Raw genomic sequence first — 19,534 nt, forward strand, 5'->3', positions numbered from 1 at the left:
AGGTTTTATATAAGTTGAACATAACTTCTCTGCTTTTCAATTCTATTCCTTTATAATTGAAAGAGTTTGATGACTATCTTTAGTCAGCAACTCAATTATCATTGTACCGTGCAACTACCAGGATGGTAGAAGCACGGTGGCATAGTGGTTAGCACTGTTGCCTCACAGCGCCAGGGACCCGGGTTCGAATCCGGCCTCGGGTGACTGTCTGTGTGGAGTTTGCACATTCTCCCCGTGTTTGCGTGGGTTTCCTCCGGGTGCTCCGGTTTCCTCCCACAGTCCAAAGATGTGCGGGTTAGGTTGATTGGCTATGATAAATTGACCCTTAGCGTTAGGGGGATTAAATACGTGGGGTTACGGGGATAGGGTGGGATATGTGTCGGTGCAGGCTCGATGGGCCGAAATGGCCTCTATCTGCACTGTGGGGTTTCTGTGATTTCTGTGAAGGCGAACTAGATGGGCCTCGGCCTTTTTTCACCTAGTAATTCCTATGTTCCGGTTGTCACAGGCAGGTTAAGGCCCGGCCATTAAAATGCAGCCCTGGTCAGCTGTGCTCCAGCCGTGTCTTCGAGAGATGATCGGTCACAATGCAAGGAGCTGCGGCGGCTCATTATCAGTAACTCGCCCAGAGTGAGTCACCGGCCAGCAGAAAAGCTCAGGCCCCAGAGCTGTGGTTTGACAGCTAAGCATGAGTTAGATCTTAACAAGTTCCCACGGCACGTGGGAGGAGGGGGTTTGGCTGGGGCCGTGGGGCGGGGGATGTGCGGCGGGCGGGGGTTGTCTGCTACCACACAGGAAGTCGCTCTCCTTGCAGACAGTAGCAGAGATAAAACGTGCGCCAAACGAGACAATGGTGGAGTTGCAGCAAGGATTACATTGCAGACTTGTTTCTTCATTCTGATGTACCAAGACACCTCATAGTTTGGCGAGAGAGCACCTGCACTTTGGCTCCCCCCACCCCACCCCAGTCTCTCTGGAATGAGATGGTTCATGCCTCACGGTCCTCAGTTCCTCACACAGGCGGCCATTCCCCATGTGCTAACTTACGCGGTCATTATTGGCGCCCGTCACAATTGAGCACGGCCCTGGCGGCAATTGACAATCCACACGCCTTCCAGTAGGGAACACGGGAAAAAAGAACTTGCATTTCTCCAGCGCCTTTCACCACCTCAGGACATCCACAAAGCACTTTACAACCAATGAAGCACTTTTGAAGTGGAGTCGCTGTTTGTAATGTAGGAAACGCAGCAGCCAATTTGCGCACAGCAAGCTCCCACAAACAACAATGTGATAATGACCCAGATCATCTGTTTACAGTGAAGGATAGATATCGGCCAGGACACCCTTGCTCTTCTTCGTAAGAGTGCCACAGGATCTTTTATGTCCATTTGAAAGAGCAGATGGGGCCTCGGTTTAAGCATCTCATCCGACAGTGCAGTACTCGCTCAGTGTTAGTCTAGGTTTTTGTGCTCAAGTATCTGGAGTGGGACTTGAACCCACAACCTTCTGACTCGGAGGCCAGAGTGCTACCCACTGAGCCACAGGCTGACAATACAAGTGGCAGACACCACACAGGAAGAGAAAGCTTGCTTGATTTTCCCCAGCTTTCCCTTTCAGGTCCTATTTTGGACTTGGCTGCAACTGATGCTCAGAGGAATTAAGAACTGAATGAAAAAAAAGTCTTCCCCCCCAGGAAATTACCGTTAAGAGTGTGACATCCCCATTCATTCATTCTTGCTAAGTCACTATCAAACCTAAGTCCATCCAAATCTTCATCACTGCTCCCAAATCTGGAGTGGCTCCTCTAGTTCCTCCCTTGATCTCCTAGGTAGGATACAAGAGGCACCTAATGGGAATTTCTTCTCTCATCTCCAACTTCCACCATCTTACGTTCCATGGTCAACTTTCAAGACCAACTGTTTTACCATTAGTGCTGTAGTCATTGTTTCTCCGATGCTACAGAGTTGTCTGTGTTGAAATCGAGAGTCATTACAACATCTCCTACTCCAGCTTACAACAACAACAACTTGCATTTATATACAGGGGCCTAGAAATTCGGTGGGCTGCACCACCAGTTAGCGCCTAAAGAGGGCACTCAGTAGCTTTAGCGCCACTGACCACACCTCCCGCGAAATTTAGCGGGGCGCTAATGGCGGCGTTAGCCTGTAGCGCTGCGCCGCCACCGATGATGTCGTCGGTGTGCGCAGCTCCTCCCTACCGCCCCGATTGCGATATTTGGTCGCGCCCGCCTCTGTAACGCCGGTCGCAAATTGCGCCCGATTCATGGGGCCTACCTGTGGCGGTAGTGGCGCAAATTAAGGTGGAGGTGCGGGGCGGCCATTTTTTTCTGTGTCCGCCTGCCAGCACCTCCGCCCCCCCGGCCTCCTGATCCCCCCCCCCCGGGCAGTGCCGAATGTGTCCCGAGAGCCCTGCACTTCTCCTCGGTGCCTGGCTCTTTTGCCGGCACTCGCGATCGGTCATCGCGCTGGTGCAGGCCCCTCCCCCTTAAGAAGGGGAGGAAGGCCTGCAGTACTGCAGCGCGCCGTGCTGCGGCATGTGGCGCTGCGGCACGTTGCGCTGCGATATTCAGTTTCAGCGCCCCAAGAGGGATGCGGGCGCCTCGAGCAGCGCCCCGCGTCCCTCTTGGGGCGCTCAAAAAGAATTTCCGGCGGGCGCAAGCGGCTCCGTTCGCAGCGGTAATTCTGGCGCCCAGGCGAGCTTGGCGCCCCGTTTGGGGCCCCACTGAATTTCTAGGCCAGAGGCTTTAACCTAGCAAATCATCCCAAGGCGCTTCACAGGAGCGACTATCAAACAAAATTTGACACTGAGCCACATAAGGAGATATTAGGACACATCTTGGTCAAAGAGGTAGGTTTTAAGGAGTGTCTTAAAGGGGGAGGGAGAGGTAGAGAGGCGGAGAGGTTTAGGCAGGAAATTCCAGAGCTTAGGGCCCAGGCAGCTGAAGGCACGGCTACCAATGGTGGTGCAATGAAAATCGGGGATGCTCAAGAGGCCAGAATTGGAGACACATCCCAGGCCTTCTCACCTCTCTACTTCCTCCCTCCCAGGTTTTACTTGAAGCCAAGCTTTTTCTACAGGCTTCTAAAACCTGACCACCATCTTGTCTTCTCTCCTAGCACTTTACAATCCTGATGATGCTCTGCCTTTTGCCCCTCACAGGAACAGGAGGAGGCCTTTCAGCCCCTCGAGCCTGCTCCCCCATTCAATTCGATCACGGCCGATCGTGTAGGTTTCTCAATTTTTAAAAAAATAACACGGTCTCTCGTGCGAGTAAGAGGTATGGTTGCTGGTGGAATATGCACAGGTTCCTCAATCGTGGCACAGAATAAGCTGCTTCTCTCTGTTCTGTATTGTAGCTGCTCTGCGCGTTTCACTTTCAGTTCACAGCTGAACTTCTGTAATCGGAGGGTAACCACTGCCGAAGGGACAATATATACAAGTGTAGGTCGGGGGCTTGCACCCGCGGGAAGCCCCCGACCCGAATTCCTGGGGCGATTAGTTTAGGGATTCTAAAACCTGACCATCACTTCTTGACTCATCTCGCTTGCGAGATTCTGAAAGAAACACTTGCATTTCTATAGCGCCTTTCATGACCACCAGACATTCCAAAGCGCTTTAATGAAGTACTTTTTGAAGTGTGGTCACTGACGTAAGAAAACTACTAGGCACTTGGTCTAAGCATTAAACAAAGCTTTAATCAACTGTTTTTCAACATGGAGGTCTAGTTGTGTCCTTCACTAGTTCCTGTTAAAGAATGTCCTGAGCAAGCTGGGCCCGTGCCCGAGTATTTATACTCTCCCTGGACAGCGCCACCAGCAGGTCGCCCAGTATTATTTCATAAGTCAATTCCACATGAATGACAAGATTCATGTCAGTGACTTTTTTAATTTGGAATCGTGGCAGCCAATTTGTGCACAGCAAGCTCCCACCAACAGCAATGTGATAATGGCCAGATAATCTGTTTTTAGTGATGTTGATTGAGCGATAAATATTGGCCCCAGGACACCGGGGAGAACTCGCCTGCTCTTCTTCCAAATAGTGCCATGGAATCTTTTACGTCCGCCTGAGAGGGCAGACAGGGCCTCGGTTTAACGTCTCATCCGAAAGATGGCACCTCCAACAGTGCAACACTCCCTCAGTACTGCTCCTCCGACAGGGCAGCACTCCCTCAGTACTGCCCCTCCGACAGTGCAACACTCCCTCAGTACTGCCCCTCCGACAGTGCAACACTCCCTCAGTACTGCCCCTCCGGCAGTGCGGCACTCCCTCAGTACTGCCCCACCGACAGTGCGGCGCTCCCTCAGTACTGCCCCTCCGACAGTGCGGCGCTCCCTCAGTACTGCCCCTCCGACAGTGCGGCGCTCCCTCAGTACTGCCCCTCCGACAGTGCGGCGCTCCCTCAGTACTGCCCCTCCGACAGTGCGGCATTCCCTCAGTACTGCCCCTCCGACAGTGCGGCGCTCCCTCAGTACTGCCCCTCCGACAGTGCGGTGCTCCCTCAGTACAGCCCCTCCGACAGTGCTGCACTCCCTCAGTACTGCCCCTCCGACAGTGCAGCACTCCCTCAGTACTACCCCTCCGACAGTGCTGCCCTCCCTCAGTACTGCCCCTCCGACAGTGCGGCGCTCCCTCAGTACAGCCCCTCCGACAGTGCTGCACTCCCTCAGTACTGCCCCTCCGACAGTGCGGCGCTCCCTCAGTACTGCCCCTCCGACAGTGCGGCGCTCCCTCAGTACTGCCCCTCCAACAGTGCGGCGCTCCCTCAGCACTGCCCCTCCGAAATTGCGGCACTCCCTCAGCACTGCCCCTCCGACAGTGCGGCGCTCCCTCAGTACTGCACTGGGAGTGTCAGCCTAGATTTTTGTGCTCAAGTCCCTGGAGTGGGACTTGAACCCACAACCTGCGGGCACAGAGGCGAGGGTGCTGCCCACTGAGCCACGGCCGACATCATCACTGCACAATGCCACTGTCCACATGGTGTAGAAGTGGGGGGTCCTTTGCATATTGTACACATATTACACGCGTATCATGTATGACATTGTACACCATTGATACAAGAAACATAGATCCTTAGCGTGTTACTTCCATGACTGTAGCAATCTGCAGTGCTTTGCAAATCAATATTCCTTGATCTGTGACCAGGGGGGAATGTTCCGTTTAACCATCCTGTATCATATCCTCCACCTATAGAAATTCTGGAGCAGTGGAAACACATTCAAATGATAGTGTTGATGTTCATTCGCTGCCATGGAATTGTGCATTACAAAACCAGATAATACGAACGTAAGAAATAGGAGCAGGAGTCGGCCATTCGGCCCCTCGAGCCTGCTCCGCCATTCAATAAGATCATGGCTGATCTTCGACCTCAACTCCACTTTCCCGCCCGATCCCCATAGAGTTCCTAGAGTCCAAAAATCTCTCTCTCTCAATATACTCAATAACTCAGCATCCACAGCCCACTGGGGTTGAGAATTCCAAAGATTCACAACCCTCTGAGTGAAGAAATTCCTCCTCATCTCAGCCTTAAATGGCCGACCCCTTATCCTGAGACTGTGACCCCTAGTTCTAGACTCTCCAGCCAGGGGAAACAATCGCTCAGCATCTACCCTGTCAATCCCCCTCAGAATCTTATATGTTTCAATACTGAGGTGTGAATTGCAGGCCAGTATTGTCACACAGCATCAGAAGTACGATGCAGCTCCTTCAGTGCGATTGAGTTAGGACTAGATGTGGTGAGACACCATCGTTGACACTACTGTCCCTCCCTGCATCCTCATTGTGCTGAATTTACAACAGGTTGCACCATCTCTCGCTCAAACCCATTCCAAACTGTGGAACTCCGCATCTCCCAGTCTCCCTACAGTCTACAGCTTTTCAATCTTAACTCACCACTTGATCCAGCTCATCTTAACCATCTGCTCTTATTAACCGTCCTGCAATTTTGGCCGCTGACCCTTCTTGAGGGGCGAAGCCCTGTGTTTTAACGAGGTGCGTGGGCCTAGAAACTCCTCTCAGTACAGAGGCGCAAAACGGGGGGCATCAGATCGGCCGCCCATTATACGCAGCGCCTGATCTTCAGTTCTGTTGACCGCACTGCCGCCCGACTCGAATTTCTAGCCCAGAGTCCTATGTTCTGATACGTTACCCTATACTCTAATAAGGTACATTGCCCTGTGCTCTAATGAGGTGCATTTCTGACTAGTAAGGGCATCAAGTGATATGGCGATAGGGCCGGTGAATGGAGTTGAGGCAGAAGATCAGCCATGATCTCATTGAATGGCGGAGCAGGCTCGAAGAGCCGAATGGCCTACTCCTGCTCCTATTTCTTATGTTCTTATTACCCTGTGTTTTAATGGTACAGAGCCCTGTGTTTTTTTTAATTTGTTTATGGGATGTGGACATCACTGGCGAGGCCCAGCATTTATTGCCCATCCTTAGTTGCCCTTGAGAAGGTGGTGATGAGCCGCCTTCTTGAACCGCTGCAGTCCGTGTGGTGAAGGTACTCCCACAGTGCTGTTAGGGAGGGAGTTCCAGGATTTTAACCCAGCGACGATGAAGGATCGGCCGATATATTTCTAAGTCAGGATGGTGTGCGACTTATAGGGGAACTTGGAGGTGGTGGTGCTCCCATGCGCCTGCTGCCCTTGTCCTTCTAGGTGGAAGAGGTCGCGGGTTTGGGAGGTGCTGCCGAAGAAGCCTTGGCGAGTTGCTGCAGTGCATCTTGTAGATGGTACACACTGCAGCCACGGTACGCCGGTGGTGGAGGGAGTGAATGTTTAAGGTGGTGGATGGGGTGCCAATCAAGCGGGCTGCTTTGCCCTGGATGATGTCGAGCTTCTTGAGTGTTGTTGGAGCTGCACTCATCCAGGCAAGTGGAGAGTATTCCATCACACTCCTGACTTGTGCCTTGTAGGTGGTGGAAAGGCTTTGGGGAGTCAGGAGGTGAGATGAGATACAGAGTCCTGTTCTTTGATGTACCTGTTACACAACTCGACTGTGAGGAAGTAATATATTGTTTTGCAAGTAGAACAATGAGGATTTATTAAATATATTAAGATATCGTCGGTTTGGCCCAGAGGTTTATGCTGTAGTCGCTATTGGCCATTCGTTAAGCTGCCAGAGGGAGATTCTGACACAAAATGTTCGCTCCCTGGCTGTTTCTAAGATGCAGTAACTGAGAGAAACTGAGAGGCTCAGATGAATGTCCAGGTATCGCTCCTGTGTCTTGACAATTTCCTGCCCTCCCGTGATGACTGTCTGCTGGAGCAATCCAGACTAACCTTGCCCTCTCTCCACAGCTAGAAAGATTTATCCAATTTTCCCTTTGAACAAGGAATGCGCTCCACCTCTCCTCACTCTCCTGGTGACAATTTTAAATTGATGACGCACTGTCACTACCTCCTGAACCAGAGGGAAATACTCCTTCCCCGTTTTCTCAATCTGTAATTTTAATAAACCTCCATTAAATCTCCTCTTAGCCTGCTCTGCTCCATTGGAAACAGCCCCAGTATCTCGAGTCTCTCCTCATGATAGCTTCCCATCCCTGACACCCTCCTGGTGAAAGTCCATCTGCAATCGAGTGCCATGGTGTGCGCAGTCCCGTCAACTCAGCGTGCAATCAACCCTTCCTTTCTCTCGGAGGCAAATCATTTGGAAGCCGTAACTGTTATAGGATGGGGAGGGGGCATCATTAACGCAAACCCTTGCTCCAGTCAGTGCGCCTTATCAGATGAATAATAAGAAGATGATAAGGTTTAGCTCACTAAATTCTCCCGCCCAGCCACCCCCGCCTCCCCCCCCTCCCCCCGCCCCCAACACAACTCCATTTTTTTCTCAAGTCCAACCGTGAGTTCTGGCAAAGGTCTGGAGGGTGAAGGCACTTGTCTAATCCTGACTAAGGCACACAGATCAGAAGGTCCGAGCTTCAATCCCCAGTCTACCAAAACCCTGCTGCCCCGCGTCCTAACTCGCACCAAGTCCCGTTCACCCATCACCCCCAGTGCTCACTGCCCCGTGTCCTAACTCACACCCAGTCCCGTTCACCCATCGCCCCCTGTGCTCACTGCCCTGTGTCCTAACTCGCACCCAGTCCCCGTTCACCCATCACCCCCTGTGCTCACTGCCCGTGTCCTAACTCGCACCAAGTCCCGTTCACCCATCACCCCCAGTGCTCACTGCCCCGTGTCCTAACTCACACCCAGTCCCGTTCACCCATCACCCCCTGTGCTCGCTGCCCCGTGTCCTAACTCGCACCAAGTCCCGTTCACCCATCACCCCCCGTGCTCGCTGACCTACATTGGCTCCCGGTCCGGCAACGCCTCGATTTCAAAATTTTCATCCTTGTTTTCAAATCCCTCCATGGTCTCCTCACCCCTCCCTATCTCTGTAACCTCCTCCAGCCCTACAACCCTCCCGAGATCTCTGCGCTCCTCCAATTCTGGCCTCTTGCGCATCCCCGGTTTTAATCGCTCCACCATTGGCGGCCGTGCCTTCAGCTGCCTGGGCCCTAAGCTCTGGAATTCCCTCCCTAAAACTCTCCGCCTCGCTCTCCTCCTTTAAGACTCTCTTTAAAACCGACCTCTTTGACCAAGCTTTTGGTCACCTGTCCTAATATCTCCTTATGTGGCTCGGTGTCAAATTCTGTTTGATAATCGCTCCTGTGAAGCGCCTTGGGACATTTTACTACATTAAAGGCGCTATATAAATGCAAGTTGTTACTGTCTGTGGTCTCAGTCAGGCAGTGGCTGGGGGGGGCGGTGGGGGCAGGGGGTGCGGGGTGGCTATGATTGGTCTCAGACCGCCCCCCCCCCAGTCTAGGAAGATTGAAAACCCCTAATCGGCCAGATTTCCTGCTTCTGATTGTTGCCCGGGAAGCGAGCGCGTGTGAGACCAGGACAGCGCACGCTCGTGATTCCCACTGCAGTGGAATAGCCCACTGCCGCACGCTGTCTGGGCTCGTGCATGGGCTCTGGCCAGTTTGAGGAGGTAGTTAGGACTTTGGGGAGTGGCGGGGGGGTGGGGGAGAAAAGGGGAGAAAATCAGGCAAAACAGACTTTGGACAAGCGTGACGATGGATTAAGGGGCTGAACTGAGATACAGGACCATTCACACCTCACCTGAATTGCACTGCACGGGACAGATATGGGACAGACAGTCTGTCTATGCACAGGGAATGTCACTTTTGAATGGACCATCATCATTATAGATGTCCCTTGGTGTTTTTTATTTGCAGCCCATTGTCACCCCGTCCCCGTCCCATTCAGACTAAGATGTTGACTCCAGTCGGGGTAAATCTCCTCAGTCGCACATCGCTCACCATTGCCTTACCCAACTAGCCAGTCTACATGCAGGAGCCCAGCAGTTCTAAACAGAGGGGAGTGGGCCAACTATCAGACATGTGGACTATCAACAGAGGTCAGGCGATGGGATCCTACGTGGTCTTTCCATGCCCAGCCCAATGGCACTGAGGGCAATTGGAGAACTCCGAACACCATCCCAGCTTATGATCAGGTGGTGCTAAAAGGGTTAAGTTATGAGGGCAGTATAGCCTGGTCTTGTATTCCCTCGAGTATAGAAGATTAAGGCGTAATACAATTGAGGTGTTTAAGATGATTAAAGGATTTGATAGGGTGGATAGAAAGAAACTATTTCCTCTTGTGGGGGGAGTCCAGAACAAGGGGGCATAGCCTTAAAATTAGAGCCAGGCTGTTCAGGGGTGATGTCAGGAAGCACTTCTTCACACAAAGGGTGGTGGAAATCTGGAACTCTCTCCCCCAAAAAGCTGTTGAGGTTGGGGGTCAATTGAAAATGTCAAAACTGAGATTGATAGATTTTTGTTAAGCAAGGGTGTTAAAGGTTATGGAACCAAGGCGGGTAGTTAAGATACAGATCAGGCGTGATCTGATTGAATGGCGGAACAGACTCGAGGGGCTGAATGGTCTCCTCCTGCTCCTATGATCAGCTATCTCAGCACAGACCAGGGACTGAAATTGGGACGGCGCTACTCATTGAGACCAACTCTCTGAGCCACTCGGGCGGGTGGGGTCTGGCAGAGGGCTTTAATGTCTATCTCACTGATGGACACTGTCCCTTACACAATATTCCCCAGGCTGAGCACGGCTACAGAGATCATGGGAGAAGCCGTAGAAATGTTTGAACTCACCTGAGACATCTGGGGTCTGAGATTGATCTCCTTGAGGTTGATCGAGTGTGGTCGGAGGTTGTTGAGAAGCTGGCAGAGGAGAACGCCGTCTCGTAGCGCCCAGGCCAAGTCACAGACCTGAGCATTCTCCCAGGTCACTCGGTGATTCGGGGGCAGCACTTTACAGTCGATCAGCCAGTTGGCACACTGTCTCCAAAGCTCCATCTCCCAACAGAGTCCAGCAATCCGCCACAGAGAGATTTAAAAAATAATGAAAATGGCAAAATTAAATTGAAAACAGAGGAAAGCTGCCACCTGTTCACTGCATTTCCCCTCTTGACTGCTTCCTCCAGATAGCAGCGTCTTTCCAAACCACTAGCTCCTTCCTCTTTCAAGTTGTTAATAAAAGGCTCACTTACAGAACTGTAAAGCACCCTGGGGGGCGTAGTCTACACAACAAAGGCGGGACTGCAACTCCCAGAGAGCTGTGCAACAAACTCGGATGATTCATTTCATTTGAAGTCACTTCAGGCAAACTATTTACATCGAGGGAGGCGGTTCCTGTTTCCTTTGAAGCTTGCTCATGTATTTTAGCTTCCCAGCACCGTGCAATTTATTTCTCCCTCCCTCCCTCCCACAGCACTAAAGGGGTGCGTGGTCCCTTTAACGGGTCGCGCGGCCAAATCAAATTTCCACCCGCGCGCGCGTGCGTTTTTTTTTCCTATCGCGCGGCCGGCAAGTGGCAGGCGGCCGCGCAGCTTGACGGGGAACATTGGTCCCAAATAACATCCTCTGTGGCTGTGGTAGGGTCGCCACTTGCCAACCCTCCAGGGTTGCCCTGGAGTCTCCTGGAATTGAAGGTTAATCTCCGCGGAGGACACGGTGGCGAGCAACGCCCCGGGAGAGATATGGTAGGGGCCTTGAGAAATTGTGGGTTTATAAAAAAATATTCGAGATGGGAAAAAGGCTGGGGGGTTGGAGGCAGGAGGTCGTGTGATGATACCTCCAGAAATATGCCCAATCAGTGTTGGCAACCCAAGACTGCGACCGTGGAGCACAATCCCTCCTCGCCCTCACTGCAGCCTTTGACACGGCTTGGCCACGCCACCTTCCGCCCTATTCAGGCTCAGTGGGACTGCCCATGCCTGCTTCCGCTCTCACCCATCAGATCGTAGTCAGGGCACCTCCGGCAATGGCTTCTCTTCCCACCCCAGCACTGTCGCCTCCCGAGCTCCCCCACCCCCCAACCCCTCGCACCCTCAAGTATCTCGCTCTCTCCCCCGTCCCCCTTTCTCATTCTATATGCTGCCCATTGGCTGGCAATGAAGAGATGAAAACCAGTTGGGGTTTTACGTAGCTTCACGGCCCCCCGGCTGGGGAGTCTAGAACCAGGGGTCACAGTCTCAGAATAAGGGGTCGATCATTTAGGACTGAGATGAGGAGGAATTTCTTCACTCAGAGGGTGGTGAATCTTTGGAATTCTCGACCCCAGAGGGCTGTGGAGGCTCAGTCGATGAGTATATTCAAGACAGAGATCGATAGATTTTTGGATATTGAGGGAATCAAGGAATATGGGATCGGGTGGGAAAGTGGAGTTGAGGTAGAAGATCAGCCATGATCTTATTGAATGGCGGAGCAGGCTCGAGGGGCCGAATGGCCCACTCCTGCTCCTAATTCTTATGTTTTTAACTGATCCTATTCTTTATTTGAAACTTAATTCAAATTCTCAAATTGCCATGATTTGATCTCAAATTCCCCGGATTATTAGCAATGCTCCATCTAATTATTTTTTGGGCACGCGGCCCCTTTAAGGGGCTGCATTCAAATTTCCGCTCATGCGCAATTTTTCCATTTAAGTGGCGGTGAGCCGGCCTGCGCGGGACCTCCAGACCGCTGCGTGTCTGCGCAGCGTAACGGGGGACATTGGCTGTTAGTCCAGGCCTCTGGATTGTGGAATCTGGTCGCTACAGCACCGTACTCTGTGAATGGATTGTGGAATCTGGTCGCTACAGCACCATACTCTGTGAATGGATTGTGGAATCTGGTCGCTACAGCACCATACTCTGTGAATGGATTGTGGAATCTGGTCGCTGCAGCACCGTACTCTGTGAATGGATTGTGTACTATGCTGCCCCCTCGTGGCAGACAGAGGAACATCGACATCAAAGTGTGACCAGCAATTGTACTTCCCAACTTTAGCTTCCTTTAAAGAGGCAGCGTTTTTTCATTCATTTTGTCTCTGATTAAAATGGATATTATTGCTTTACAAATAGTAATTTGGAAGTAATCTATGTTACAAAACCCAGGCTGGCGCTCCCAGTGCAGTACCGAGGGAGTGCCGCACTGTCGGAGGAGCCGGCTTTCGGATGAGACTTTAAACAGAGTCTGCTCTCTCAGGTGGGCGTCAAAGATCCCGCGGCCACTATTTTGAAGAAGAGCAGGGGGGAGTTCTCCCCGGTGTCCTGTGGCCAATATCTATCCCTCAACCAACAGCACCAAAAACAGATGATCTGTTCATTTATCACATTGCTGTTTGTGGGAGCTTGCTGTGCGCAAATTGGCTGCCCCAATATCTCCTTACATGGCTTGGTTTCAAAATGTGTTTGATAATCGCTCCTGTGAAGTGCCTCGGCGTGCGTTACTACATTAATAGGGCTCTATAAATACAAGCTGGTGTTGCTGCTGTTACCCAAACAGTGATCCACTATCATCCGGTTCTATAAGGCTCGTACATGTTTGTGTCAGCTTTTGTGTAACACGCATCAGGTAAAAGCTAATGATTAATTCCCCTCTGGTGTGCCCTCAGCTCTCTGTGTGTCTCGCACACTGTGCGGCTCATCCGTGTCTCCGTGTTGGGCAGTAGGAATGTGTCAAACTCTGTTCTGAGGTGATGCATTCTGGAAGAAGACAGGGCCTATCAGCCAGTAGGGACTGAACTTGCTCCAATATTTATCCCTCAACCAATATCACTGAAAAACAGATTCTCTGGGTCATGGTCACGTTGCTGTTTGCGGGAGCTTGCTGTGCGCAAATTGGCTGCCGCGTTTCCCACATTACAACAGTGACTACACTTCAAAAAGTACTTCATTGGCTGTAAAGCGCTTTGGGACGTCCTGAGGCTGTGAAAGGCGCTGGAGAAATGCAAGTCTTTATTTTTGGAGTAGGTCTGGCCTTCCTCCAACCTTCCTGGTCCCGCCTCCCTGTAGGTCAGCTGGAGTGAGGGATGCTATGGCGAGCCTGTACTTGCCCCGTGGGCAGGAGGGAGTGCTGCTCTACAGTGTCTTCAAACCAAACTCCTTTTTTTTTGTATTGGGCAGGTTGAGGACTGACACTAAACAACACCCGTCTCGGTTTGTAGAGCTGCCCCACAACATTGTGCACAATACAGTTAAAGCTCATCGCTACAGGCTCTGGTTGTTGGAGCAACACAGATGACAGGGCGATATGACAGACGTGTGCAGAAGCATCAACAACAACTTGCATTTATATAGCGCCTTTAATGTTAGTAAAATGTCCCAAGAAGCTTCACAGGAGCGATTATCAAACAAAATTTGACACCGGCCCACATAAGGAGATATTAGGGAAAGGTAACCAAAAGCTGGGTCAAAGAGGCAGGTTTTAAGGAGCGTCTTAAAGGAGGAGGGAGAGGTAGTGAGGCGGAGAGGTTTAGGGAGGGAATTCCAGAGCTTAGGGCCCAGGCAGCTGAAGGCACGGCCGCCAACGAAGGGGCGAAGGAAATCGGGCGATGCGCAAGAGGCCAGAGTTGTAGAAGCGGCAGAGATCTCGGAGGGTTGAGGGCAATGCTCCCCCTAAGGTGCACGTGCGCGCGGTCGCGCATCGGTCGGGAGCTCCCGCGCAGGCCGCCCACACGCTCACAGGCGGGAAGAGATATCGCACTTGTGCGGCCGCACCGCAAAAGGGATCTACAGGCACGGGGGGGGAAAAAAATGAGAGGGAGCACTGGTTGTCGGGCTGGTGGAGGTGACAGAGATAGGAAGGGGTGAGGACATCTTGTGGTAGCATTGCAACACTGATATGGAATGTAGCTAATCTCTCGAGCCAGTTGCTGCTCCTAACTTCACTGCTTTTAGGCCATAGACATGGCTGACATCACGCCTAGTTGGAGGCCAAGTCAAGTCTTGCCTCTGCGTTTGATTTCTAGTGACGTAAGGAAACTACTAGGCACTTGGTCAGAGTATTAAACAAGGCTTTAATCGACTGTTTCACAACATGGAAGTCTAGTTATCCTTCACTAGTTCCTGTTTACAAAATGTCCTGAGCAAGCTGGGTGCATGCCCGAGTATTCATACTCTCCCTGGACAGTGCCACCAGCAGGCCGCCCAGTATATTTCATAAGTCATTTCTACATGAATGGCACGATTTATGTCACCTAGTAAATGAGGGTTTTCTCAACATTACTGAAGAAAACTCTTCATCTTGACTTGACCCATTGCGCTTCCTGTCAAGAATACGTTTGCCAGCGTTCTCCGATGGTCTTTCTCTCATCGGGCATGTCAACACCAACCCTTGGTGCTGCCCATCAATGGTCCATAAGTAGATGCAGGCTGTATCTTCCCCACAGGCCTACAGACAACGCACGAGCCCACCCTTGCCCTGGCAAATATAGACGGACACAGACAGGCTTTGATGGCACCTGTGGTACCGGTGCCAGCCCTTGCCGGTGGCTCAGAGCCTCCTGGACAGAGACATGGTTATGAAGTTCTCCAGGTGCTGATCCCATTAGTATCTGTGCACCTTGGTGGTGCCATTTGCCATTGACAAGGGGAGGTGGAGGTGGGGAGGGGCACAGAGGTGACAGTTGTCAGGCACGCTGAGGGGGACGGTGAGTGTAATCCATCTCTTTCCCCTCCTGCTGAAACGAGGCGGGTTACAGTTTATTTTTTGGAGGCGGGAGTCAATGACCTCCATGAGCCTCCAAACTGTTCTACCAATGTAATTCAGTCTAGTCTTTTCATCGCTTTTTTCAAATCGCTCCATGGACTTTCCCCCCCCCCCCACCCAATCTCTGTGACCTCCTTCAGCCCTAAGTAATGCATTTGGGGAGGGCTAACAAGGCAAGAGAATACACAATAAATGGTAGGATTCTGAGAAGTGCAGAGGATCAGAGGGACCTTGGAGTGCATGTCCACAGATCCCTGAAAGTAGCAGGACAGGTAGATAAGGCGGTTAAGAAGGCATACGGGGCACTTTCCTTTATTAGCCGAGGCATAGAATATAAGAGCAGGGAGGTTATGCTTCAACTGTATAAAACACTAGTTAGGCCACAGCTAGAATACTGCGTGCAGTTCTGGTCACCACATTACACGAAGGATGTGATTGCACTAGAGAGGGTGCAGAGGAGATTTACGAGGATGTTGCCTGGGCTGGGGAACTTTATCTATGAGGAAAGATTGTTTAGGCTGGGGTTGTTTTCTTTGGAACAGAGGAGGCCGAGGGGAGATTTAATTGAGGTGTATAAAATTATGAGGGGCCTAGATAGAGTGGATAGGAAGGACCGATTTCCCGTAGCAGAGAGGTCAATAACCAGGGGGCACAGATTTAAAGTAATTGGTCGGAGGATTAGAGGGGAGTTGAGGAGAACTTTCTTCACCCAGAGGGTGGTGGGGGTCTGGAACTCACTGCCTGAAAGGGTGGTAGAGGCAGAAACCCTCATCACATTTAAAAAGTACTTGGATATGCACTTGAAGTGCCGTAACCTACAGGGCTACGGACCAAGAGCTGGAAAGTGGGATTAGGCTGGAGAGCTCTTTGTCGGCCGGCACAGACACGATGGGCCGAATGGCCTCCTTCTGTGCTGTAACTTTCTATGATTCTATGAACCCTCCAAAATCTCTGCGCTCCTCCACTTCTGGCCTCTAGTGCATCCCTGATTATAATCGCTCCACCAGTGACGGCCGTGCCTTCAGCTGCCTGGGCCCTAAGCTCTGGAATTCCCTCCCTAAACCTCTCCGCCTCTCTCTCCTCCATTAAGACACTCTTTAGAACACACCTCTTTGGCCAAGATTTTCGTGACCTGTCCTAATATCTTCTTTGGCTTGGTGTCAATTTTTTTATCTGCTAATCGTTCCTGTGAAGCACCTTGGGACGTTTTACTACGTTAAAGGCGCTATACAAACACAAGTTGTTGTTGAGTCCTCCTTAAATCCCAACAGAGTATTTCACGTTTCCTGTGATTAACAACTTTCTAACTTTGTTTTTTTTTTAAAGTGTGAAGCGCTAAATAATAAAATCCCTGTGGGTGCAGCAGGAAGAGGATGTGTTGTGCGTGTAAAATGCTGACATTTGGCGGCTCAATTTTGCCCAGTGCCCATAACACGGCCGAGGCGATTGCACAACTATTACTGCGACTGTCCCCCTTCCGACTAAATCTGCGCTACTGGTTGCAAAGTACGGACACCCCTCGAGGTGGCATTGCAGAGCAGACCCCCCACGGTGCCCCTTGTGCCCGGCTTTCAGGATTACGAGCGAGCAAGATGATTTCTTCACTGTGGCGATGGTCTCGGAAACAAAGGGGACACGGGTTAAAAATTAACAGGTTCTGTTATAAATCTCATCATCATCAAGAAACTACTCATGAAATAACGCTGGACGGCCAGCTGGTGGCGCCGTCCATGGAATATAAATACTTGGGCGTGGGCCCAGCTTGCTCAGGGACATTTTGTAAGACAAGGAACTAGTGAAGTACAACTAGACCTCCATGTTCTGAAACAAGTTGATTAAAGCCTTGCTTTATACTCAAACCAAGTGTGTAGTGAGTTTTATTACGTCAGGTTCGAAGTCAGAAGGGAAGTCGGCCAGCCTGCAGGTTATACAGTTGTCGAATGAGTTACTAGGCAAGGTGATTAAGGCAGATGGTAGAAATGGGGTCAAGAGACACTGGCCCAGATTTAGTGGTGGTAACTGTAAGCATTCGACGTCATTTCTCCTCATGAAAGTGACAGTAATTCTGGAGTCAGCACCTGCGCTGATAATTGCGGAAATCCAGTAGTTGCTTTTTTTATTAAAGCTTGTTTACAATATTTCAGCTTCTACCTTAATCCTGTGTGTGTGTGTGTGTGTGTGTGTCGCAAGCTTTTATTTCGCTCGCTGTATAATTTATAAAATCTGTGCATTTTACTTCCTGGTTTGCTGTTTGTGAGCATTCTTCAATGCGATTGGCTGCTCAGCCTGCTTGACGGCATCACGGTTGCTGGTACGCTGGAGATTCGCTTGGTTTGGCGCTGGATTCAAATTAACATCGCAAGAGGTGACATTCGCGTCACAGGGATCACTGGATCTTCGTGGGCGGTTTTCTCCGAGGCCGGTGGCGAGCGCCGTCGCTTTGCCGCTGACCCCCAAATTCCGGGCCAATAATATGTCGTGCCTTTTGTGCAGTAAGTGTCCCAAGGCAGCCTCACTTCCCCTTTCAGCATTCCGAAGGGAACGCTCCCTCCGCGACACCCTAGTCCACTCCTCTATCACCCCAACACCCCTTCGCCCGGCACCTTCCCATGCAAGCGCAGGAGATGCAACACCTGCCCTTATACCTCCCCCTATACCTCCCCCCTTCCCACTGTCCAGGGCCCCAAACACCCCTTCCAGGTGAAACAGCGATTTACTTGTACTTCTTGCAATTTAATATACTGTATTCACTGCTCACGATGCGGTCTCCTCTACATTGGGGAGACCAAACACAGATTGGGTGACCGCTTTGCAGAACACCTCTGTTCAGTCCGTATGGGTGACCCCGAGCTTCCAGTCGCCTGTCACTTTAATTCTCCGCTCCACTCCCGCTCTGATCCCTCTGTCCTCGGCCTATTACATTGTTCCAACAAAACTCAACGTAAGCTCGAGGAACAGAACCTCATCTTTCGATGAGGCACTTTACAGCCTTCCGGACTCAACATCGAGTTCAACAATTTCAGATCATAACCTTTGCCCCTATCTCTTTTTTCCATTTTTTTTCTCTCTCTCACATGACAGCTGTCGATGATTCTGCCATCGCCATTTACACCTCCTCTAGACCCATCTTTTCTTTCTTAACTTGTCCCATTACCATCTCCTTTTGCCTCGCACCATCATCCCTTTTGTCTTTTAATCTCTCCTGCCTTCCATCCTATCACAGACCTTCCCTTTTGTTCTTTCCTCCCCTCCCCCCTCTCCCTGCCCCCGCACTTGCTTAAAAACCTGTTCCATCTCCAGCTTTTTCCAGTTCTGACGAAGGGTCATCGACCTGAAACGTTAACTCTGTTTCTCTCTCCGCAGATGCTGCCTGACCTGCTGAGTGTTTCCAGCATTTTCTGTTTTTATCTCAAAGAGGGGAGCTGGATATTCAATAGTGCAAGAATTGGAGGATTCGACCGAACGCATGGTCAGAAAGCGGAAGCTTTTAAAGGAAGTGTTGCATTTCTATAGCACCTTTCACACCCCCAGGACGTCCCAAAGCGCTTTACAGCCAAAGAAGTACTTTTTGAGTGTAGTCAATGTTGCAATGTGGGAAACGCGGCCGCCAGTTTGCGCACAGCAAGATCCCACAAACAGCAATGTGATAATAACCAGATAATCTGTTTTAGTCATGTTGATTGAGGGATAAATGTTGGCCCCAGGACACCGGGGAGAACTCCTCTGCTCTTCTTCCAACAGTGCCCTGGGATCTTTCGCATCAACCTGAGAGGATAGACGGGGCCTCGATTTAACGTCGCAACCAAACGACAGCACCGCCGACAGTGCAGCCTGCTCGCACCAACGTATCTCTGAAGTGGAAGCCAAACTCACTCCTGACCTTCTCACTCAGAGTCAAGAGTGCTGTCCCACCCGAGCCGCGGCTGACACAGTCGGGCAGGTCTAGGCTCGCGCTTGAAGAATGGCCACTCGGGTAGGGCGTCACTGTGCAAAAATGCCCCTGCAGGAGTCAGCGAACTTCAGGAGAGCAAGAAGAGGAAAGTAGAAAACCTTCCAGAAAGTAATCACAGTCACAAGACAAAACAGCCTCATAAATAGCACGAGTGTGGCCTTTTTGACATCTCCACCTCGGTTGTTGAAGCTGCTAAGTGATCGTCTGTATCTGTCTAACGTACAGCTCTGGATGGCGGCCCGTGGACAACATCATAAATTGTGTGGTGGGGCGAAGGCTGCACAGTCATCCTGGACTTCATGAATAGAGGCTTAGGGCTGGATTTTGTCAATGGGGACGTGATGGAGGCGGGACTCCCACTTTTTGGGTTGTAGTCCCGCCTCCATCGATTTGTGGCCAACCCACGCGATTTTCCAATTAAGGGACACCCGGTTACTGGTGACGTCACAGATTGACATTTCATCTGTCAAGACCTTTTGACAGATGAAATATCAGCGTTTGACAGCTCTGTGAAGCTG

At 51.1% G+C, this 19,534-nt stretch overlaps 1 protein-coding gene across 3 annotated transcripts in view; it reads right to left on the minus strand.

The window, feature by feature from the left end:
* The window catches only part of vav1 (vav guanine nucleotide exchange factor 1), a 174,446-nt gene extending 163,885 nt beyond the window's left edge, over nt 1-10,561 (minus strand). For 2 of the 3 annotated variants that reach the window (XM_085971772.1, XM_085971771.1), the window contains exon 1: nt 10,184-10,560. In XM_085971772.1, coding sequence (XP_085827898.1) covers nt 10,184-10,387 — 204 coding nt within the window. In that variant the 5' untranslated portion in view covers nt 10,388-10,560. Of the gene's footprint in view, nt 1-10,183 lie in introns of all 3 variants that reach the window. The other variant, XM_085971773.1, reaches the window with a different exon arrangement.
* Nucleotides 10,562-19,534: the final 8,973 nt, after the last annotated feature.

Source organism: Somniosus microcephalus, chromosome 31, assembly GCF_052327205.1.
Source record: "Somniosus microcephalus isolate GS21.2 chromosome 31, FLI_Smic_1.0, whole genome shotgun sequence".
Classification (NCBI taxonomy): domain Eukaryota; kingdom Metazoa; phylum Chordata; class Chondrichthyes; order Squaliformes; family Somniosidae; genus Somniosus; species Somniosus microcephalus.